Below are 23,742 nucleotides of genomic sequence, written 5' to 3'. Positions count from 1 at the left end.
TCAAGCTGTGCCAGGGGAGTTTCAGGTTGGATTTTAGGGAACATTTTTTACACCAAAAGGATTATCCAGCCCAGGGCAGGGTTGGAGTCCCCATCCCTGGTGGATGTGGTACCTGGGGATGGGGTCAGTGCCAGGGAATGGTTGAGTTTGGTGGTCTCTGAGGGTTTTTGCAGCCCAGAAGATTCTGTGGTTTTTGTGTGGGCAGGGAAAGCCTCAGTTTGCTGTTCCTGCCCTGGTTCCAGAGTTGGCAGAGTTGCAGCAGAAATGGGTATTGCCAGTTCTCTGCCACTGGCAGCAGGAGAGTGAGGAATGCCGTAAACGTGTGGAATTCCCCAATCCAGGAGCTGCCGCCCTGCTCCGGGGGCACCTGGGGCAGGTGAGGATGGGGAGGCAGGAGGGGAACCTGTGACAGGTGAGGAGGCAGGAGGAACACCTGTGACAGGTGAGGATGGGGAGGCAGGAGGGACACCTGTGACAGGTGAGGAGGCAGGAGCAGCCCCTGTGGCAGGTGAGAAGCAGCACCTGTGGCAGGTGAGGATGGGGAGGCAGGAGCAGCACCTGTGACAGGTGAGGAGGCAGGAGGGGCACCTAGGGCAGGTGGGGAGGCAGGAGGGGCACCTGTGGCAGGTGAGGATGGGAGGAGCAGCACCTGGGGCAGGAGGGGAGGCAGGAGGGACACCTGGGGCAGGTGAGGATGAGGAGGCAGGAGCAGCCCCTGTGGCAGGTGAGAAGCAGCACCTGTGGCAGGTGAGGATGGGGAGGCAGGAGCAGCACCTGTGACAGGTGAGGAGGCAGGAGGGGCACCTGGGGCAGGTGAGGATGAGGAGGCAGGAGCAGCCCCTGTGGCAGGTGAAGATGGGGGGGGGGGGGCAGGAGGGGCACCTGTCACAGGTGAGGATGGGGAGGCAGGAGCAGCACCTGTGGCAGGTGAGAAGCAGCACCTGTGGCAGGTGAGGAGGCAGGAGGGACACCTGTGACAGGTGAGGAGGTAGGAGGGACACCTGTGACAGGTGAGGAGGCAGGAGCAGCACCAAACCCACAGGGCCCGGTGAGGACACCACCCCTCCCCTGCAGGCAGGAGCAATAACCGCGGTTTTCCCTCTCTCAGAGGTCACCGCGAGGCTGCACACACCGGGACTGGATTTCATGAATCGTGTCTGGACGCGTTTTGGGTTTGGCAGGAGCAGCTCCCACCCCCTTCTCACCTCCCTCCCCATCCCAGCCCCACATTTGCCGGGAAGGAGGGAAGGAAATCTGCGTGCTGCACATGCATAAATAATACAACTGAAAATCAGGCTCGGTTAAAAATAGATATTCTTCCTGATAAATATTTTACCTCCTGTCTTTAGGCTGGGAAAGCTCCCCCGACTGAAGTGTTAAAACAAACCTGGTTGTTGGCCCCTAAATGCCTGAAAACAGCGCTGGGCTGAGGGGCTGCCCTGGGGGAGGATTGTGGTCACAAACCCTGCCCTTGGAGCCTCGGGAAAGGTGCCCCGGTGGCCTTTTGGCTCCCAGAATGGAGCTTTGCATCCCACTGACTCATCTGGTGACCCGCGAGTTTGACTAATGAAATCCAAAGATAAGATCTCTCATGATATTTATGAGTAACGTTCCCCCCTTCCCGTATCTTTATTTCTTCCTGCCCGAAAGTGGAATTGGAATTAGGTGGCTGAATAAGGCAAAACAAAGGACACTGACGGAGCCTGAGATAGGAGGGTTTTTCATTAAAAAGAGTGACAGGTGGGAGAATGTGTCCAAGTGTGTTTCTGGGAGATAATCCTGTGCTTTGGGTTTAGGGCATCACTCACTGGGCCTTACCTGACATGATGTTTCCACTCCTTGGCCTCCCTGGGAACACAGGGGTAATTTAATCTGTTTTCCTGTCCAGAACCCGGGGCTGCAGGGTGGATTTTGTGTGGAAAGGTGGCCTGGCACAGATCTGCCCTGGCACAGAGCTCTGACAGCGGGGAATCCTGGCCAGCAGTGCTGGGAAATCAACAGGAGAGGGGGAATCCCATGGGAACTGCAGAGTGGAGAGGCCAGACTGGGATATCAGAGAGCTGAGATCCTGTGGAAGTGCTGCCTGTGCCCGTGGGAGCAGGGCAGGGCTGATGGCATCACCTCTGAGCCGTGCCCTGGAGCCCAGCATGGGGCTGGATGGGCTGGGGGCACTGGGAGAGTCTCAGAGACAGCCCTGAAAGGACCAGGACGTGGGGAGGGGATGGGGAACACACAGAGCTCTGCAGGGCTGGCTGGGAACGGGCAGGGGCTGGGCCAGATGTGCTGTGTCCTCTGCCAGATGTGCTCAGTGCTGTGTCCTGTGCTGTGCCTGCTGCCAGATGTGCTCAGTGCTGTGCCCACTGCCACATCTGCCCTGTGCTGTTTCCTGTGCTCTGCCCTGTCCCAGCCCTGCCCTTCAGGGGATTTCTGCCATCACCTTTGGGCTCCAGTCCTGACACACCCTGCCCAAAGCTCCACCAGACAGGATTACGCTCCATCTGTGCAGCCCTGAGCTCTCCAGGGACTGGGATTGTTCCTTCTGACCCTCCCCGTGGCAGGAGGTTGGAAATAAAACATCTTTAAGGTCCTTTCCGACACAAAGCGCTCAGGAATTCTGTGATTCTCTGGTTGTTGAGGAATTTGTTAAAGGTCAGCAGAAACACAGCCATGGGCATTTTCTGCAGCCTGGCAGTTCATTCTGGTGACAATCATGCAGCTCTGATCAGCACAAAACACCACGAGGAAATCAATCAGCTCCTCAGGAAAGGAGCAGAAGCAAACCTTGGCCACCCCAAGAAACATCACTTGCCAATCTCCCAATCTATTTGTGAATAAAGGTCTTTGCATTTGAAATATTCCATGAGTGCAAACACACCGAAAGTATTTATGAAAACTAACAGTTCTGTAAATCAATTTATATGTGCATTCTTTCATTTTTACTTTGAAATAATTTATACACGTTCAGGTATTACAAATAAGAGTGTGGTGGGGCTCGATTAGTGCCAGCAGCAAACACTGAGGAACCTCCTCAGCAGCAATATTTGATATTCATTAACCTTCAGATTAGCAGCAAGGAGGATCTGAGGATTCTTCACCTGCTTTTCTCAATATCCATCAGACACATCTGCTGGAGGCTGTGCTCAGTTTCACCCTCTCTTGCTCTTTTGCAGAATAAGTGACCACAAAATACAAAGCGAGGTCCAAGAGGAGGAATGGATGGACTGGTGCCTGTGCCTGGGTGTGTTTGGAGCTCCAGGACAGCCCAGGGTGAGGCTGTCACTGCTCTGAGCCGACAGCTCAGCATCAGGGGTTGATTTTCAGCTTTATTTCACAGAATCACAGAATGTGGAGGTTGGAAGAGACCTTCAAGATCATCGAGTCCATCCCAGCCCAACATCTCATTAGATCCTGGCATCAAGTGCCACATCCAGTTTCCTTTTAAACACACCCAGGGATGGTAATTCCACCACCCCCGGGTAGACTATTCCAGAATTTAATCACTTTTTCAGTGAAAAACTTCTTCCTAATGTCCTGGTCTGGGTTCCAGCCTTTGGCTCTCACTGTCGTTGTAGCCACAACTTTGTGTTTGTAGATGTTTATGGGGTTTTGGTGACCAGATTTCTGTTATGTTTATGATCCTCTTGGGATATGTTCAAGTGAATCTTTCCACCTTTTCACCTTTATTTCAGAATCTCATCAGCTCTGCAAGCACAGAGCTGCTGCTCCAGGAGACAGGGTGAGGGAAAGGCCTCGAGCTGTGCCACAAGGACACCAGGAGGAATTTCCCCATGGAATTTCCAGGAGGAATTTCCCCATGGAAAGGGAAAGGGAAATGGGGTCAGGCATTGGTGGGGCTGCCCAAGGGGGTTTGGAGTCCCATCCCTGGAGGTCCCAAGGACATGGCACTCACAGCTCCGGGATGGCTCACAGGTAGGACTCGATGCTCTGGGAGAGCTTTTCCAGCCTCAGGCATTTTGGGATTCTGGGATTCCCGCTCCATCCCCACGGCAAGGCGCCGTCCCCATGGCAACGCGGCGGATCGCGCGGCGCGGCGTGTCCCTCCCGGCGGCCCGTACCGCGGGGCATTGTGGGCCGGGCAATATGGCCGCCCCCGTGCTGCGGTGCTGAGCCCAGCCGCGCTCGCCGGCGCCCCGGGACGCGCGTCCCGCCCGCCGCCTCCCGCCGCCCGCAGCGCAGCGTAGCCCGCCGAGCCGCCCTCGGCCCGACCGTGTGCCAGGGAGCCGCCATGGGCCGGGCGCGCTGCCCGCCTCAGGGAGCGCGGGGCCCGCGGGGGTAGAGGCGCCAGGGAGGCCCCGGGCCCGGTCCCCGCCGGTCGCTCGGTCCTCCCCGGGCCGCGCCGCAGAGCCCGGCCGGGGCCGCCGCCTGCCCCGAGCCCGTCCTTACCCGCGCACCGGGGAGCGCTCCCCGCGCCGCCCTCGGGCCGCCGTTTCCCCTCCGGCCGGAGGGAGCCGGGCCCGCTGGGGGCCGGGCTGGACATCGCTGCCCAGCCGCTGCCCGCCGCTCCCCCGCCCATGGAGGCGGAGATGCTGCAGTCGCCTCTCCTGGGGCTCGGCGAGGAGGATGAGTCCGACCTGACGGACTGGAACTTGCCCCTGGCCTTCATGAAGAAGAGGCACTGCGAGAAGATCGAGGGCTCCAAGTCTTTGGCTCAGAGCTGGAGGATGAAGGACCGGGTAACGCTCCGGGGTTGGGACAGGAGCACTCGGGGGACAGGAGGAGAGGAGTCAGAGCTCAGAGCGTGCTGAGCCTGGGGCAGGTCAAAACCTGGCTCTGGATCCCCTGGTTTGTGTCCCTGTGGTGCAGAATTGGGGAAGCAAAGCTGCAGATGGGTCAGGAGTGCTCATTCTGTGCTCACAGCTCTGAGAGCAGCTCTGGAAAGGGAACTCGGTGTGTTCTGGGCAGGGCAGTGAAGTGCCCTGGAGCTCCCAGGGGCAGGAGGTGCAGCTGCACAGGAGCTCTGGGGGTTTGGAGCCTGCCAGCAGCTCCAGCTGTGTGGAGTGTGGAATGTGGAGTGTCCCAGGACACGGAGAAATGGACTGTGGGGTTTTAGAAGCAGGAAATTGTTGTGTTCCAGCAAGAGCTCTTCATGTGTTTGTGGATGTGTTGTGTGTTAAACTGACAGAGAAAGGTCCCAGCTGGGAGTTTGGGATCCTCTGCTGCCTCTGTGACCACTTTAAATGTCTCAGTAGAGAGCAAACAAAGCACCTAAAAAATGTCCTGGAGCATTATCTCCACTTGTTGTGATTCTGGGACCTGCTCTGGCTTCCAGCCTTTGGCTCTCACAGTTGTTGTGGCCAGAACTTTGTGTTTGTAGATATTTATGGGGTTTTGGTGATATTTATGGGGTTTTGGTGACCACATTCCCGTTATGTTTCTAATCCTCTTGGAATAGGATGGAAACACTTCCTGAAGCTCCAGGCTGTAATTTCTGGCACACAGGAGACTCTCTCCAGTAGACTGTGGAGGTGTGATGAGCTTGCTGGTCTATTTTAGGTGCCTCTGCCTTCCTGTTCCCTCGTTTCCTGATCTGCAGAGTCGCCCGTTTCTAATTCAGGAATGACTTTGCCTGGGCTGGGCTGATCAATAGGTTGTGCAGCAGCAGCAGCAGCAGCACAAGTTCAGGGGCTCTCTGTGGTTGCTGTTAAACGTTTCATGTGTTTGTGAAGATCAATAAAGATCCCACCCAGCTCCTGGGGGCTGCAGCTCCTCCTCTGGGACCCTCCCCTGGTGCTTGTTGCTGCTCCCTGGGGCTGAGCCCTGGGTCACCCTCCAATCTGACTCCTCTGAAAGAAGGAAATAGAAACAAATCTGGAATTTTGGGTTTAATCTTTCTGCTTTCTCTGTCAGCTGGAGCCCAATAACGTCACACCAGGCCAGAGGTGCAGCTCAGGTGTTGTTTTATCTGGGCACCTGGATCAGGGATTGTTTGGACAAACTTGTTGTTGTGTGTAATTCCTTTTCGTTTAAGAGCAGGTGCATTGGAAGATTCCAAAAGACACCTGAGAGAGGAAGAGCAGCAGATTTAAGAATGCTCAACCTCGTTGCTTTTACATCTCAGCAGCTCTTTCTCATGTCTTGTATTTTATTCCCCATTTTAACCATCACTCTCTGTCTCCTGGGTGCTTAATGTGAATTAACAAACTCAGAACTCAGCTGGGGAGGGAAGGGGCTGAGGATGGGGCTTGCAATGCTGCAGGGGTGATGTCTGGGAAATATTTCCACCCAGTGAGCTGGAGTTTCTGCAAAACAGCAAAATAAAATCTAATCCTGCAAAATAACTGATAAAATCTAATCTGGTGTGACCCTGTGTCTGTGAGCAGAGCAGGAGGTGCAGCTCACCCAGGCTGCTGCTTTCCCATGGCCCAGCTTTGTCCAGGGAATGGAGCACCTGGAGAAACCCCAGGGCTCTGTGGGGCAGGGCTGGTGTGAGGGCAGTGACCTGTGCCCTCAGTGAGAACGGATAGGATGTTGATTTTTCTCCTTGTTGTGCCTCAACTGCTCTTTGTTTTGCTCCCTGGAATCATAAATTAATTACTCCTTGTTTTAGCTGTCATCAGGAAGTTTCTTCTCTTCCTCTTTCTTTCCTCTTTGCCTTCCAGCAGTGCCCTGTCAGTGCCCAGAGCCCCTGGTGTCCATCTGCTCCTCCAGCCCAGCCCAGGCTCAGCCCCTTCCTCCCCTGCAGCCCCAGGGTGAGGCTCTGCCCCATCCCCAATGCTCTGCAGCTTCTTTGGTCTCCAGAGCTGCTGGACTGGAGTTGTGCCCTTGTCTTTGGTCCCTGGACTGGAGTTGTGCCCTTTTCTCTTTGGTTTCCTGGACTCAAGGTGTGCCCTTCTCTTTGTGCTGCTGCTGCAGGAGTTTCCTGAGGGCTGGAAGGGGATGAGCCCCTGGCTGGGAGCCGAGTGTGGAAAACATTCCAGTTCCTTCAATTTGATAAATGAACTCATCACAGCCCCGGCTGGGGATCACTGCCTGTCACTAAACACCCCAGCCTGTCTCTAAATGCAGAAGGGCTCAAAGGTCAGCCCAAGGCAGGCTCTGGCAGTCCCGGGGCAGGTGCAGCCGTGGCATTTTTCCCTGTGAATCATGAAAGCCCCAAGCAATGGCAGATTTTGCCTTATTCATCGAGGAGTCATGGGGAGTGAGCCCAGCTCTACTACAGTGAGAGGAAGTGATTCACAGATTTGGGAGTGCAATGACTCTTCTTTTCATCCTGCTTTGTTGCTCTAAAAACCCCGGAGTTTGTGTGAAGTTGAAGGTTCTTTAGAAGGCAGAGCTCTGATAAGGGGAGAATCAAATCAGCAGAGTAATGAGTGGTAAATGTAGAGAAAATAAGTGAGAATTCACTGGTGTCCCCCGCCCCTTCCTTCTCTGAAAACATTTAATCCTTCCTCTCTCCTTTCCCTGGACTGCATATGCCATCAAAGTGACACTGCTTTGATCTATTATTTATTTAAAGAATATTTTTAACACGAGAGGGTTGGAATTATGCTTTGTGTATTGAATTAAATCTCCCAGCCTCGGTAGCAACCAAAGCATTTAACTTGATTTAAAGAAAAAGACTCCAAGTACACCAGGTTTTACTGACAAGTTGCTATTAAATTCAGAATATTTAAATTAAGATTTGCTGTATTTCTATTGATTTCTAAGATAAGCAGAGAGCAACAAAGCTGATTGTAATAGTTTTACCTCAAGTTTTGTTTTTTTTTTTCCTGCTGTCTCATAACTTACTGAGTGTGAATTAAATCCTGTTTTTATGAGAAGAAGAATCCACAATTAGGTTTCTCTGGAAATGCAGATTAAAGCAGGACTGCATACAAATGTGCTAAATTCATTTGGGCAGAATTTACCTGCCTGCACAGGACACCCATGGAAGTGTCTGAGGCTGGGTGGGGTTTTTTTGGGGAGTTTCTGTGCTCTTCTCTCAGAGCTGGAGTTCATTGGCTCAGGGCTGTGCTGACCTTCACCCCTGGCCTGTCCAGAGGTGATGGGGGGTTATGGATCCCTCTGGCACTGCCAAATCTGATAAACCCATTAGTTCGCTTGATTTTTGTCTCATTCCTCTGCTCTTCCCCAGAGAACACTCTGTGTGTGCCTCTTTCAGTGAATTGTGTAAAGAATTGAGGTTTGTGTTAATGCCATCCTTCAGTGGGGTGTGAGGGGTCCCTTTTTATCCCCTTGTCCCAACAGCAGCCCCAGCAGTGTTTTCATTTCTGTGTTGGCATTTATTGATCCATCCTTGCTGGACTGGACAGGGTGACCTCCAGCTCTTGTTGGGTAGGGATGGAGCAGAGGGTAATGAGGGTAATGAGTGTAATTAGTGTAATTAGTGCTGTGCAGAGTGGGGAGCAGGGGCAGTGCCCAGAGGAGGAGGAGGAGGCAGTGGGAGCAGGTGTGGATGGAACCCTGTGTTGGGGTCCTGCTGGGTTCCCTGGAGCCTGGCACAGCCTGCAGCAGGAGATTTGTGCCCTCTCCTCTCCATGGCACAGCCAGGGGGGAACTGAGAGCCCTGGGAGGGATGGAGGGGTGAGGGATGGAGGGGATAGGGATGGAGGGGTTGAAGGGTGGAAGGATAGAGGGGATTGAGGGATGGAGGGGATAGGGATGGAGGGGATGAAGGGTGGAGGGGACGAGGGAAGAATGGGATGAGGGATGGAGGGAAGGAGGGATAGGGATGGAGGGGATGGATGGAGGGGTGAGGGATGGAGGGATAGGAATGGAGGGGATGAAGGATGGAGGGGATAGAGAAGGAAGGAGAGGGGATGAGGGATGGAGGGGATGAGGGATGGAGAGATAAGGGGTGGAGGGGATGAGGGGTGGAGGGGTGAGGGATGGAGGGATAAAAGATGGAAGGGATGAAGGATGGAGGGAATGAAGGATGGAGGGATAGGGATGGAGGGGATGAAGGGTGGAGGGATGGAGGGGTGAGGGATGGAGGCGTGAGGGATGGAGGGGATGAGGGATAAAGGATGGAGGGATAAAGGATGGAGGGGGTGAGGCAGGGCCAGCCCTGTGCCCTGTGCCTTCCCCACAGCCCAGCACTGCCCTGCACTGATGGGTTTGTCCTGACTGTGTCTCCTGCTCTCTCCTGCACGCCGGGCAAGGTTCCTGTTGCGGGAAATCATTTGCATGTGGAGCACTTGGCTGTGGCTCAGGGATTCCTCAAATGAGGAATGATCAAACACTCCGGGCACATCCCGAGTCAGTGACTCCCCGAGGATCTCAGGGGCCGTCCAGGAACGGTTTGAAGGAGCAGTTTGTGAGGAAGATCTGAAGCTGCAGCACTCAGTGCCTGGGAAGATGGACACCTTTGAAAGGCAGTGCTAGACAGGAGTGGGAATGCCGTGGAGCCATGAGGAGAAGCTGCAGGAATGCAAAACAGAGGAGGGAGGAAAGCCCTTGTCGCACATAAATGGGGAATGACGTCTGCGAGGCGCCTCTTGTCGTTCCCTTTGCAGGTTGAGTAAGGACAGCAAAGATCACAGCAGTGAAATGTTTGCTTTTTATTATTTTAAAGAAGAGACTGACAGGGAAGGAATCCCCATTTTGGCTCTAAGCATCCCAGAGTGGTTGGAAAGCAGAGTTTGGCTGCTGTGCTGTGACAGGCAGGATCTGGAGTTTTTAACCTCAACCTGACACGGTCACCTTGGGTCTCTGAGGGCTCTGGGAGTGTCTGTGGATGTCACTGCTGTCACACAGAGCACCTGGGGATGGGGAGTGACAGCAGGAACTCAGCCATGAGCTCAGGGAGGGTTTCAGGTGAGCACTGAGGGCAGCAGCTCAGGGTGGGCTCTGTGAGGAGCTGGAGCCCTGTGTAGGAGCTGGGCAAATAAACACGTTGGGCACAAAAAAGCTCTGAAGAAAATTCAGAGTATTGATGCTGAATTCAGAGGTTAGAGGAGGAAACCAAGCCCTCAGGAGGAGTGGATGGAGGAATCTAGAGCAGGCTGGCACACCAGGAACTCACTGTGGGCTGCACATGGCTGGAGACAACCTGCAGAGCTGTTGAATTATTGATGTTAACTTGAAGGAGTTCTTTGCATTCTCCTGCTCCTCTTGCTGTGGAGAAGCACACAGAGAGATTTATTTTTCTGTAGCAATTTTTTATTTATCTTAAACTTTACATTTAAAAAAAAATTCCTTGAAGCTGAAAACTCTTCTTTTAAGATGCTTTTTACCTTGCAAGTGGTGCAGGAGCTGAAGAGGCAGCAGGGACTCTGTTCCTTTGGGTTGGGAACTCTGTTACTTCGGGAATCCTTTTCTTCCTTGGTTTTGTGTGATGGAGTGGAAGGTCAAGGCTTTGTTTCCTTGTTCAATAAATACCTTCAGCTTTTTCCCTGGCTGGTTTCAGCCCTGCCTTCCTCAGTGGAAGGACAGATGCAGGACAGATGTCACCACTTGTCACCTCTGGGCTGGGAGCCCAAAAAGGGAAGGTTGGCACAGAGGAATTTGTGGTGTTGCAGAGTGAAGGGAACTCGAGGGAGAACAATGTTTCCTCTGGTTAAATGTTGCTGTTCCTGCTCCCTCTGGGGACCTCCTTTGTTGGAACATTTCATGGCAGGTCTCCAAAGGAGCCTAGGGTCAGGAGTTACCTGAGGAGATCCTCTCTGATGGTGAAGAGATTTGTATTAAATCTGAAAATGTGTGTGGAAAAAAAGGCTTCAAGAAAGAAATGGATTTCCTGCCCAAGCAAGAAACCCTCCTGGCCAGGATGAGTTTTCAAATGAGACTCGTTTGAGGATTTGGAATTTGGAAATTTGTCCCAGGATCTGTGTTTAATGCTTGAGAACTTCATCCTCGACTCTGTAAAATAATATAACTGCATATATTTCGTCTTTAATGCTGACTTAATCTCGTGTTTGTATTAACTCCCAGAAGCAATTTGGACTCGCTGGCACAAACCCAGGCAGGTTTCTAACACTTGACTGTTCATCTGGGTGATGTTTAAGCAGAAAGTTTTCAGCTTGCAAATTGCAGTGTAAAAATCAAATATTAATGGGCTCTAAAACGCCCAGTCTGAGATGTACCACAAAATGCAGGATTTCTCATCAATGCCCTCACTTGTTCTTGGTGTTACTTGAACTAGAACATAAAGCAGTTCTGTGGCTCTGAGTTACAAACCTGCTCTCACTCAGAAATAAATGAGTGTCTGGGTTTCAGCCTGGCCTGGAGTCACTTTTTAGGGATGTTCCAGTGGGATCAGGGGGATTCTCTGGGGTGATAAAACTTCACATTTTTCAATCAAACCCAGAGGATAAAGGGTTTTTTTCCCAGCTGAAAATACCTGCAGATATTGCAGTGTACTCACCTGCAGATCTGCTTGGCCTCTAAAATGAAATAAGAGGTGAATTAGGAATATTTTAAAAGCTCTTTAGCATAAGATGTAAATTTTAGTGTCAAATGCTTTAATAAACAACTTCTCTTCCGAGCAGACACGGAGCTCCCTCTGCTCCCTGAGCCCCATTTCAGTGGCTTTGGGATGAATTCTCTGCCATCACCTCTCAGGAAGAGCATTTTGACCGAGTGGGTTTTGCCATTTAAGTATTGCAGGTTCTGACCCAGAGTTATTAAATCACTTTAGAACGGCTGCAGTACAAGCCTGGGACTTGTATCCCATTTTTTAACATACAAATGACACTCCAAAGTGCAGAGCCCACACTAAGAGCTGCTGGGCTTTCATCCTGAGCCTTTGCTGACAGAGCATTTCAGGTATTGGATTTTCTTACAAACTTGCCAAACGTCCTTCTGCTTCATTTTAAAAATCCTAACAAAAAAAAAAAAAAAAAAAAAAAAAAATCCATGGAAATGTATTCTGATGGATTTCCTCCTGAAATGGGGAAAGGAAAATTTCCACTGTCTTAATGACAGATGAGAATGTCCTCGTGCTGCTTGGGTTAAGAACCTTTAAATATGCAGGGAAGTTTCTGGTGTGTTCCAAAAGAGCTTTAGAAATGGGAAAAGCATTTTTGGGGTTTTTTTGAGCTTGGGGTTGTTTTTTGTTTTTTTTTCCTCTGTCCCCTAGGTGAGGGAGCATTGTCCCCTCTGCCCCCAGGTGAGGGGGGATTGTCCCCTCTGTCCCCAGGTGAGGGGGATTGTGTCCCCAGGTGAGGGGGATTGTCCCCTCTGTCCCCAGGTGAGGGGGGATTGTCCCCTCTGTCCCCAGGTGAGGGGGATTGTGTCCCCAGGTGAGGGGGATTGTCCCCTCTGTCCCCAGGTCAGGCCCCACCTGCAGAGCTGCCCCAGCCCAGCCCAGGGAGCACCTGGAGCTGCTGCAGAGCCCAGAGGAGGCTCCAGGATGGTCCCAGGGATGGGGCAGCTCTGCTGGGAGGAAAGGCTGGGATTGTCCAGCCTGGACAGGAGAACCTTTGGGGTGAGCTCAGGAAAGATGGGGAGAGTCTTTCCCAAGGGATGGAGTGCCAGGAGGGGATACTGAGAGAAAAATCCTCCCTGTGAGGAGTGGTCAGAGGGGAGAGGATGAGCTGCAGCTCTCAGGGTGGGCTCCCTGTTGGCAGAACAGATGGTGTGGAGTGCAAGGCTTTACATCCTCTGGGGGAGGTGGCAGAGGGGAAATCACCCCATTTATCTCTGGGATCAATTCCTGTTCCCTCTCGTGGCTTTGCTGTCAGTTTTCCAGGAGAAACACTTATTTAAAACCCCAAACCTGGGAATGGAGGAGAAATATCAGCCTGTTCAGCATGAGCCACCAATCAGATGTTACCAGCAAAACACTGAAAAATAAGTCAGTATTAGAGTGCAAATGGGAACCAATAAATAAATGAGATGGAGAAGATTGCATGGCAGGATACTTTCTCTTGGAAGGATGATTTATGTGTTTCCCTGTCTAATAAGTCACTTTGTGTGTAGTTTTCTGTGTTCCCTGGGGTGATCAGTGTGTGTGTGGCAGCTTGTGATGGTTCTGGCAGCTTTTTTTGCCCTTCCACAACCTGCAGCTCCCTCTTTGCTGAGGGATCACTGGGCAGGGCAGGGGTTATACAGTGCTCAGGTGTTTTTTGGGTGGTATTTTTTAGGTGGTGCTTTTTGGGTGGCGTTTTTGGGTGGCGTTTTTGGGGTGGTATTTTTTGGGTGGCATTTTTTGGGTGGCATTTTTTGGGATGGTATTTTTTGGGGGTGGCATTTTTTGGGTGGCATTTTTTGGGTGGCATTTTTTGGGTGGCGTTTTTTGGGTGGCGTTTTTGGGGTGGTATTTTTTGGGTGGTTTTTTTTTTTTAGGGTGGTATTTTTTAGGTGGTATTTTTTGGGTGGCATTTTTTGGGTGGTATTTTTTGGGGTGGCGTTTTTTGGGTGGCATTTTTTGGGTGGCGTTTTTTGGGTGGCATTTTTTGGATGGTATTTTTTGGGGTGGTATTTTTTTGGGTGGTGTTTTTTGGGTGGTATTTTTTGGGTGGTGTTTTTTAGGTGGTATTTTTTGGGTGGTGTTTTTTGGGTGGCATTTTTTGGGTGGTATTTTTTGGGTGGCATTTTTAGGTGGTGTTTTTAGGTGGTGTTTTTTGGGGTGGTATTTTTTGGGGTGATGTTTTTGGGGTGGTATTTTTTGGGTGGTATTTTTTGGGGTGGCGTTTTTTGGGTGGCATTTTTTGGGTGGCATTTTTTGGGTGGCGTTTTTTGGGTGGCATTTTTTGGGTGGCGTTTTTTGGGTGGCGTTTTTTGGGTGGTGTTTTTTGGGGTGGTATTTTTTGGGTGATATTTTTTGGGTGGCATTTTTTGGGATGGTATTTTTTTGGGTGGCATTTTTTGGGTGGCATTTTTTGGGTGGCATTTTTTGGGTGGCGTTTTTTGGGTGGCATTTTTTGGGTGGTATTTTTGGGGTGGCGTTTTTTGGGGTGGCGTTTTTTGGGTGGCATTTTTTGGGTGGCGTTTTTTGGGTGGCATTTTTTGGATGGTATTTTTTGGGGTGGTATTTTTTGGAGTGGTGTTTTTTGGGTGGTGTTTTTTTTGGATGGTATTTTTTGGGTGGTCCATAATATCCTGAAGGCTCTGCAGGGCTGGGCTGCTCCTGGTTCTGCCACTGGCTCTGCTTTTCCTCTGGGTGTCCCTGACTTTGCCAAAGTGCTGAACTGCAGCTCTGGGCTCTTCATCCCATCCTTGGGCATTCCTGGGATCCCTGTGAAATCCTGCTCAGGGAATTCCTCTTTTCATCCCAGTGCTGCTCAGGCCTGGGTAATTCCTGGCACCAGGAGCTCCTACAGGATTGTTAGCAGGAACACATTTTGGGATGGAGCCATGAACAGTTTCTCAGTCCTTGCTGATTATTTATTCCATGTTTCCCATCATGGGAGTGAGGAAAACCCTGCAGGATTTCTGTCCTGGTGCAGAGCCTGGGAATGGTGTCTGGCTGCTCCACTTTCTGTATAAATTACACATTTGTGTGGCTCTGGGGTTTTCTCTAAAGTGTGAAATTTGGGGATTTTTTTTTTCCCTCTTGCTGTGGATTGCAGGGAACACCCTGGGGATGTGGGTGAACTCCTGGAATCACTGAGAGCCTCATCACTGCCTGTTTTCCTCCTCTGGTTTAGGTGTTGGCATGAGGAAGTCTAGGAAAAAGATGTGAAGTGATAATTTCCCAGCAATATTTTTAGCTGCCCAAGGTGTTTTGTCATTGGTTTAATGCAGATTTGGGTCCCAGATGAGGTTGGGTGGGAATGTGCTGCCAGGGGGATGTGGAGCAGCACCTGGAGCCAAACCAGGATTTCTCCTTACAGGGAAAACCCAACACGTGAAGAAAACAAAATAAAAACAGCACTAAATATATTTATTTTGGTGCGTGTTTGTTTGTTTAATTTTTTTTTTGTCACGGTTTTGTTTGTCACTTGAGAGTTTTTTTTTTTTTTTTTCCATTGTAACTCTTTTAGTTTCAATATTAGAGATCACACACTGCATTCTAATGTTGGTCAGGGCCCCTGAATAGCATTGCCTCATGTTTTAATAATGTGCTTCACTTGGACAGTGGCTAATTTAAGATGAGTACCAGGAGTTCACTGCTATCTATTTCCATGCTCAGAAAGAGAAGAATGGGCTCTGGAAATAATAATAACAAAAATAGTAACGTGGAGTCTAATAAAAAAAGATGAAAAATTTCATCAGTCAGGCTTTGCTTAAAATATTCCCCGTGAAGGAGCAGGTGGGGAGGTTGGGCAAAGCCCTGCAGGAGTTTGGGAAGTGCTGAAAGTCCAGGACAGGAGCTGTTCCTGCACTAAGACTTTGCTCTTGCCTCTCTTTGCAGATGAAAACTGTCAGTGTTGCCTTAGTTTTGTGCCTCAACGTCGGCGTGGACCCCCCAGACGTGGTGAAAACCACTCCCTGTGCCCGCCTGGAGTGTTGGATTGGTGAGTGCAGAGCCTGCAGACTCCCCTGAGGCACAATCACAGCACAGAATTCATCCTAAAATCTGCCTGCCCAGAGCTCCAAACCACCCTGAGCACAGGGAAATGTGGGAGCTGGTTGTTCTCTGGGTTAATGGAGAGTCCAGCTCCAGCTGCTGCCCTGGGTCACCTCTCCTGCTGTGTTCTGAGATAAAATACCACAGAGAAAAACAGCTCTTAATGAGCTGCTTGGCTTCCTCTTAATTATTTTAGATTTATAAATGTCTAAAGGAAATGTCTGAGCAGAGACACCTTCAGAGGGCTGGATCAATCCCCCTCCATTTTTTATTTTTTTATTTTATTTTTTTTATTTTTTTATTTTTTTATTTTTTTATTCTTCTATTTTTTTTTTAATTTTTTATTCTTATTTTTTATTTTTTTATTCTTATTTTTTATTTTTATTCTTATTTTTTTATTCTTATTTTTTATTTTTATTCTTATTTTTTTATTCTTATTTTTTATTTTTATTCTTATTTTTTTATTCTTATTTTTTATTTTTTATTCTTATTTTTTTATTCTTATTTTTTATTTTTATTCTTATTTTTTTATTCTTATTTTTTATTTTTATTCTTATTTTTTTATTCTTATTTTTTATTTTTATTCTTATTTTTTTATTCTTATTTTTTTATTTTTTATTCTTATTTTTTTATTCTTATTTTTTATTTTTATTCTATTTTTTTATTCTTATTTATTATAAGAAAAATAACTCAAAGTCCTGCTTGATTGCATTTTATTTCTAACAAAAGTATATTTGCAAAGACTGGGAAAAAAAAAAAAAAAACAACTCATTGATCTGGTTTAGTGCTTTTAAAATAATTGATATTAAGTAGGAAAATATTAGCTTGTGGGTTTGTTTTTTGTTAATTGTTTAATTATATGTCCGTGGTGTTTGAATAAAGCACATGGCCTGGAATTGCATTGCTCTGTATGGATTGTGGTAATTATCTAGCAATAAAATTAACTTCTTAAATATTACAAATGGCACACAGACTCTGCAGCAGCAAGCAAAGGAAGTAAATGAGGCAGGGTTTTGCATTCATCAACAGAAAATGTTTGTCATCAAATATTTAACCAATTTGAGTTCTTGTCATTATTTACAATAGAAACCTTATTTCATTAGTAAAAGAAACAAATGCAATGCCTCTCCTGTCTCTCAAAACAAAATTGTGTTTAGCACCTCAAGTGAGAGAAATCTTCCACATCTGACACCCGTGATGGGACTGGGCTGAAGAATTCAGGGGTGATTTTTGGGTGTTGTAAAGCCAATTCCCCAAAATTAAAGTAAATTCCACAAGGAAGAAGATGCTCATGAGTTTGAAACTGCATGAAAATATCCCTGAGTGGTGCAGCTGGGGCTGAGAGATGCTCTGTGTGCTCTGTTCCCAGATCCTCTGTCCATGGGGCCTCAGAAAGCTCTGGAGACCATCGGGGCCAACCTGCAGAAGCAATATGAGAACTGGCAGCCCAGGGTGAGTGTTGGCTGAGTCTGTGCCCATTCCTGGGCTTTTTTCTGGGGTGTTTCTAAGGGTATTTATGTCTTGGAGCCTTTATTCTTGTGTGTATTCTAAGTGTGCACTTAAGAGAATTTCATTTTGCGTTTTTTGACAATTTTTAAATCCCAACAGTGCGAGAATTTAGCAGGAAAAAAAAAAATTCAAAAAAGCACCTGCAATCAAACAGGAGAAAAAAAAACATCTTGGAGCAGAGGTTGAAAAGAAGCCTTTTTGCTGTGCCCTGTGTTCTGAGGTTCAGGAGCAGCAGGTTCTCTGTGTGGGCAATCCCAGGGCTGGGTTGGTTCTCTGGTTCCTGCAGGAAATCACAGCCCCTGACACAAATTGCAAAGCCAAACACGTCCTGCTTTATTGCACTCCACAGGGCTCTGGAGCTTTCTGCAGTAATAAAGAGAAGTTGGTGTGCCATCTGCAATAAAACAATAGGAACATTATTGAATTTCCTAGAGCTTTCATAGAAATACTAATACAGCCAGTTTTTTTTATCTGTTTCTTGGGGGCTTGGAGTGTTTGAGGAGTGGATGGCAGGGAGACAATTTGGGGAAAAAAAAAAAAAAAAAAAAGAGCAAATCATGAGAATTTTCTGAAAGAGCCAATATTGCCAGGCTGCCATCAGCACCTTGTTGGGGATGCACAAAATGCTGCTGGTTGCTGGCAGTGCTTGGTGGCACTGGTGACACTGTGTGACCAGTCCACTCCTTCTGTTCAAACATCCCCCTTCCTGCTCAATGCAAACAGCTTTTCTGAGAGGAAACTGTAAAAAAAAAAAAAAAAAAAGGGATAAAGCATGAAAATTCTTTGGTTCTGGGAGCTCCCAGGCTGCACAGCTGATGGATCTTTTCTTCCAGGTCTTATTGAGCCCCTTTCTAAATAATTTATCAGCTTGCCATGGCTTGAAGTATTTGTTCTGATTAAATTTAAGACTTTGCTTTATTGTTGTGTAGCTACATAAATTTGTGTGTGCTGCGGGAGTAAAAACCACTTCAGCTGCTGTTTCCTCTGCAAAAATCCTGCAGTTAAGCAATATTCAGTCATTTCATGCAGCTCTGAAATGAAGATTGTGCTGGGGGAGAGGGTAGGAGATGACAGGGCTCTGGGCTCCATCTGTCTGGCTAAAGAGTTCTCTGAACATGTAAAGAGTTCCTGAAATTCAGTGCAGATATCTTTGAGATTGCTGGTGGAAAAAGTGGAAGGAAAACCAAGACAGCTCTGCACTGACACTGCCTCGGGTTTGGGGCTTGAGTTTTAGTGGGCAGGGAAGGGGTTGAAGCTGAGGATAATCTGGAAAGAGGCTCAATTACAGGGATCAAAGGGGCTGCTTAAGCTGCTGAGGATGGAAGGAGAAAAGGGAGTGAAAGTGAAGAGTGCAGGACCCAGTAATGCCTGGCTGGAGGGGAAAACCTTCCCTGGGGCTGCTCCTGTGCTGGGAATCCTCCAGCAGGGGCTGGGAATGGGGATTGGAGCGCTGGGAAAGGGGAGCCTTGGGCTGAGACAGAACCGCCCAGAATAAAATAATCAGAGTTTCTGTGGGAGGTTCCTCGCATGCTTTGTATTTAAAATATTTCCATAAGGAATTGGTCATGTTGAAATGGGATTTCTGTGCTGCTGACCCCCATGAGTACCCCCTGCCTGGTGCCCAGCCAGAGCAGGACTTTGCTGTGCTGCCAGGGAGTAGCAAATATTTCCCTGCTGTTGTGTTGGGGTGTAAATTCAGGTTTTTTGGCAGCACTGCATGTCGTGCCACCTCAAAGGCAGGGACCTGCCTTAGTGCAAGAGTCAAGAGCCTTTAGAAAACAGGGCTGATGGAGTGCAAACCGAGTGCTGCTGCAGTGGGATGCTTTATGGAGATGCAGGAGCTCGTGGGGATTTTTATGAGCAGGAGTTACTGCTCTGCAAGTCCCAGTTTGGCTTTGGAGCTGGGCCCTGGGCCCTGTACTGCAGCCCTGCAGAGCTGGCTGGGGAGGATGAGGATGCTCTGGGGAGGATATTCTGGGGAGGATAAAGGTGTTGTGGGAAAGATGAGGGTGTCCTGGGGAGGATAAAGGTCCTCTGGGGAGGATGAGGATGCTCTGGGGAGGATGAAGGAGTTCTGGGGAGGGTGAGGGTCCTCTGGGGAGGATGAGGATGCTCTGGGGAGGATGAGGATGCTCTGGAGAGGATGAAGGAGTTCTGGGGAGGGTGAGGGTCCTCTGGGGAGGGTGAGGATGCTCTGGGGAGGATGAAAGTCCTCTGGGGAGGATGAAGGAGTTCTGGGGAGGATAAAGGTGGCTCTGCTGTCTGGGACACTGCTCAGAGTGAGTTCTCTGCACGCCCCAGAATTGTCAGAGCTGTGTGTGGAAGCAGCCTGTGTGCACTGATCCCTGCACAGAGCCTGTGCAGGATGGAATTTCTGCCTTTTTAGAGGGGAACCCTTTGTTCCTCCTGCTTGTCCTGCTGGCTCCCAGGACATGCAGTGCCCTGTGCCCCCATTCCTGTCAGGGGAGAAGGGGCTGTGCAGCCCAAGGCTGGGCTTGGATGAGGCACAGTTTACATAGTTCAGGACCTGGTATGAAATAGTCTGGAGCATATGCTTATTAAATTTACATGAAATTATAGATTTTTTTTTCCCTCTTTGTTAGCTCTGGTTTTTGATCAGGTTCTCCCTTTAACTCTAAACTGACCGGAACACTCACAGTTGTTTTTCCTCCTTTGCTCAATCACTTTGATGCTCCTGTTGGGATTTTCCTGGTGCACAGATCCCAGATCCTGCTTTTTGCAATCCTTCTTTATTCCCTGACGAGCTTCCCCAGCCCTGCCAGGACAAGGGACTGAAACATCACCCAGAGAATCCTCCCCCTCACACCCACTTGCCTCCATAAAACAAAGTCAATTACAGCATTGATTTTTTAATTCAAGTGCTACAATTTTGCCTCCCTTTTTTTTTTTCTTCTCTCAATTTCCTCCTTTTTCCACTAAGAGAGTCGTTTGGGCTGTTTTAATTCTCTCCTGGAATGAGCTGATTTCATTAGAGCTGAATGGATTATACCTGAATGGGCATCCCCTGGGGAGGAGGGAGAACTGTGAGCCATGAAAGGGGATGAGAATCCTGGATGGGGGAAAGGGCTGGGGAAATCTAACAGACAAGATTAAATAAACTTTTAGGGAGCCTTTGGGAAGGGTGGTTTGAAAGCCAGTGCTGGTGTTTGGGAGTGCCTGGAGCTGGAGCAGCCCTGCTGAGGGTGGTGTGGGCTCTGCTCTGCTCCTGCTCCTTGGGCTGGTTATAAAAAAAAAGGGTTTTCCCATTTCTCTCTGATCCAGTCTCACCCAGTGAGTGATGGTCTCTGAGGACACATCTCCCACAATGTGGATAAATTGTCTCTGTTTGTGGCAGGCCTTCAAGGAAACAGTGATTTTCTGATCAAACAGGCTGCCTCTCCCTGTCTTCTAGTCTGCTTCCCAACAGTTTTTCTCTTCATTTCAAAGTGCAGCCGGGATGCTTGAAATGGATCATTGAAATCACTCTACCTTTTAGTGCATGTTGTCTGTTGTTGATGCTGTTGTTCCCCTCATTAGAGATCTCTGGGCTTTGATTCCGTGGCTGAGGTTTCATTCCTTCATTGCTTTTTTCTGCCTAATTAATTGGGAAGTTGCTGCTGCACATCAAAGGGGGAGCATTTCCTAAAGAGTAACTACTTAAGCATGAAAACTAATTGAACACACGACCTAATTATTGGTCTCTCAGTGAGTCATACTTCTCCTTTATTTCTGTAGGGTTTTTTCTTTTAAAACAACAGCAAATACTAATTGCTCCTGCAGAAGAAATAACTGTAGAATTCCAAAGGGGAACATGGAAAAACTGGTGCTTGGTCTCCTGTAGGAGATATCTGCAGATGTAAGAACATGTAAGAAAAAAAAGAAATTAATAAGGAAGTAAAAAAAAAAAAAAAAAAAAAAAAAAAAAACAAAAAAAAAACAAGGAGACAGTGTGACCTCGTTTAACAAAACCAGGTTTTCCTTAGAGGACTGTGTTTGTTGGTTTTCATTTCCCAACAGCCTCTTGAATTTGGCAGCTATTTCAGGCTCTGCAAAATAAAATTCTGCTGTATCAATCCTTTGCTGTCTTGTTAAAGATCAACTGTCTTCAGCATAAACCAACTGAAGGGGAAAAAAAAAAATCTTCCATAGAAAGTGGAGTCAACAAGTCTAATTGTGAAACCAAATTATTGCTGTTCAGAGTGTCCCTGTCAGCCAAACTCAAATCCCCTCTGAAGTCACTGGGCCAGCAAAACAGATCTCAGGTGTGGTAAAGGATGGAACCCACTCCTGAATGCCTTGGGAATGTGGAGAAAATGAGGAGAAATGAGCCAATGGTTGCATTTTTCCTTTTGGTGGCTCTCCAGGTGCATCCCAAGCCTGGCTGACCCAAACACACCTGAGCTGCTCCTTTGTGCTGCAAACCCTCACCTGGGGCACCTCTGGGGGCAGCTGAACATGGAAAAGCTCCTGGAGAAGGGATAACTGAGGGTTTGGGAATTGTTGTGCAAGGGAGAAAAGCTCCCTGCTGCAGCTCTGGGTGCAGCTCATGTTTTAATGCTTTTGATAGTAAGGGAAAAAAAAAAGCGCTGATAAATCTTTAACACACCAGTGAAAGTGGAAAACTGTGAAATTGCAGCAATGGTGGACTTAATAGTGATTTTTAGGAGATTCTCCTGGAAAAAAATGAGTCACAAAAAGGAAAAAAAAATAAATAGTCACAAATAGGAAAAAAAAACCAACTTGTGGGCATGAAGTGTTGTGGGGAAGGGTGTTCAGGAGCTGTGGGGAGCAGGAGGAGAACTGAGAACTGCAGGGGCTGCCTGTCTGGAGCTGAGACAACAAACTTGCCAAGTCAGTTTAGTGGGAAAACCCTGAAATCCTGTGGGTCTTGGAGTTCTGTGGGCAGGAGGTGCTCCAAGGAAGGAGATCAGCTACAATCTGAACTCCTGTTCAAGCCCTTGCCTTCATTTCCACACTCCTGACAAGGATTTTATTTCATGTGTTTTATTCTTCGTGTCTGTTTGGGTTTGTGCTCTGTCATCACAATGGGGCCAGAACTGGCAGGAAACAAGATTTGTGGTTTTGAGGTATTTTCCTCCATGTGGCCATTGATGTCAGCTTGTCAGAGATGGGAAGGAAAGAGCTGATAGGAAAAAGGCTCTTGGAGAGAAAAGCAGCTCTGCCTGGCAAAGCTGATTAACGTGTTTCTGTAATTACCACCCAGCTCTGGGTGACCTATTTAAAAAACACCTTGTCTTTGTGTTGGGTGGGGATTGGTGAATCCCTGGGCTGGGGGACAGGGAGGAGCCTCCTGCAGATCCTCTGGCAGCATCATCCTGGTGCTCTGTGTGAAATAAATAACTCCTGGATCCACTGGAGAGAGAGGGGGGCAGTGCTTGGGACATGCAGAGGATGCTGCATTAGGAGCTTCCTGCTAACAGGCACCACCAGTTCTGTGCAAAACTTAGAGGTTAGCAGAGGAATCTATTGACATTTTTATTTCTATTCCTGCTCCTCTCCAAGGCAGAATGAGAAAATCCTGAGATGCTTTGGTTTTAACTCCTTTCCTGGGGAGTTTAGCAAAGCAGAAGCCTTGGAATGACTCGTTAAGGTGTTTGTAATCAGAAAATTGCTTCATTAGGCAATTACTTTGCAATCAGAGGAGAGCTGAAATTACTGAACAATTATTTAGTGTTGAGAAGATGAAATTCTTGCCCTGCAGGGCCCCAGCCTTGCAGCTCCTCCTTGGAGCACTTGGGTATAGAGACACCCAGTTTGAGAATTTACCAGTTTGTTCCTGCAGCCTAAACTGGGCTCCCAGTAAGATCCAAGTGTCTGTTCAAGAGACAAGAAGATGCAGAGCCTGAAACTTTAAAGAGCTCTTAAACCTGAGATTCTAGAGAAGGAATGGGACTGAACTGACACTGATGTTGAGGAGTTACCTTGTTGGACTAAGCAGGTTTGAAAGATGTGACCTGGGGTGGAGTTAAAATCCTGTCAGGGCACCTTGTGGTGTGACCCATGGAGCTGTCACCAGGCTGAGGGTGCAGATCTGACACATTAAAAGCAGATTTGAGTTCTTTCACCATCCCCTGTGTTTAAAAGCAAGCAGTTATTTACCCAGCCCCTCTCAGAGCGGTCGTTTGAGCAGAGAGGGAAGGATTTGTACCAAACAGGGGAGGCTGGTGGGTGGAATTGCTGTGAACTCTGGCACGAGGCTGCAGTGTGAAGCAGCTTGGAACTGCTGAGGAACACACCTGTCTCCTCCTGGATGTATTGTAGCAGCAGCTCAAGGTTGGTTGTCCTGATTTTTGTCTTCCCTGTCAACATCAGTTCTCATGAACAAACTGCTCGGAGGCGTTTTTGGTTGTTTTTTTTGGGGAGGTGTTATTGGCCTGCACAGAGAGGATTCGGTACTTTGGAATTCATTTCACATTGGGCTTGAAAGCAAGGTCAGAGACTCTGCAGAGGGAAGGTAAAGTCCCCACTCTGCTGGCTGCAGGCAGGGGAGGGGATGTGCCACGCTCAGAGCTGGCTCCAGCCACCATCCTGTCCTGGCAGCAGCAGCTCCAGAGGGAATTAGCACAGGGGGGATGCAGAGGGGTTTGAAATGCACCCAAATACCTGCAGAGGACTTGCCTCAGGCTGGCAAGACTCTCCCTTTGGCTCAGTTTAATATTTAAATGAAAGCATCTCTAAGTTATAGTTTGTCTCCACTTTTAATTAATATTTTTTTGAGTTAGCAATGACTAATAATTTTATCAGTAATGTTTTCTCCTGGCCTGTGTTAACCAGGTTAAGCTGCTGCCTGTAACGTC

At 48.4% G+C, this 23,742-nt stretch overlaps 1 protein-coding gene across 4 annotated transcripts in view; it reads left to right on the top strand.

Annotated features, from left to right (window-relative positions):
• Positions 1 to 4,532: 4,532 nt before the first annotated feature.
• RPTOR (regulatory associated protein of MTOR complex 1) overlaps positions 4,533 to 23,742 on the top strand; it is a gene marked incomplete at its 5' end in the record, with an annotated part of 98,813 nt that continues 79,603 nt past the window's right edge. For all 4 annotated transcript variants that reach the window (XR_014591336.1, XR_014591337.1, XR_014591338.1 and 1 more), the window contains 3 exons: positions 4,533 to 4,694; positions 15,260 to 15,362; positions 16,785 to 16,867. Coding sequence is in view for 1 of the 4 variants with exons in the window: in XM_083874501.1 (XP_083730627.1) it covers positions 4,533 to 4,694; positions 15,260 to 15,362; positions 16,785 to 16,867 (348 nt within the window). The remainder of the gene's footprint in view (positions 4,695 to 15,259; positions 15,363 to 16,784; positions 16,868 to 23,742) is intronic.

Source organism: Zosterops lateralis (assembly GCF_965231275.1).
Source record: "Zosterops lateralis genome assembly, chromosome: 18".
NCBI classification, from domain to species: domain Eukaryota; kingdom Metazoa; phylum Chordata; class Aves; order Passeriformes; family Zosteropidae; genus Zosterops; species Zosterops lateralis.
Note: the sequence above shows the minus strand (reverse complement) of the source record. Positions and strands in the feature narration are given on the sequence as shown.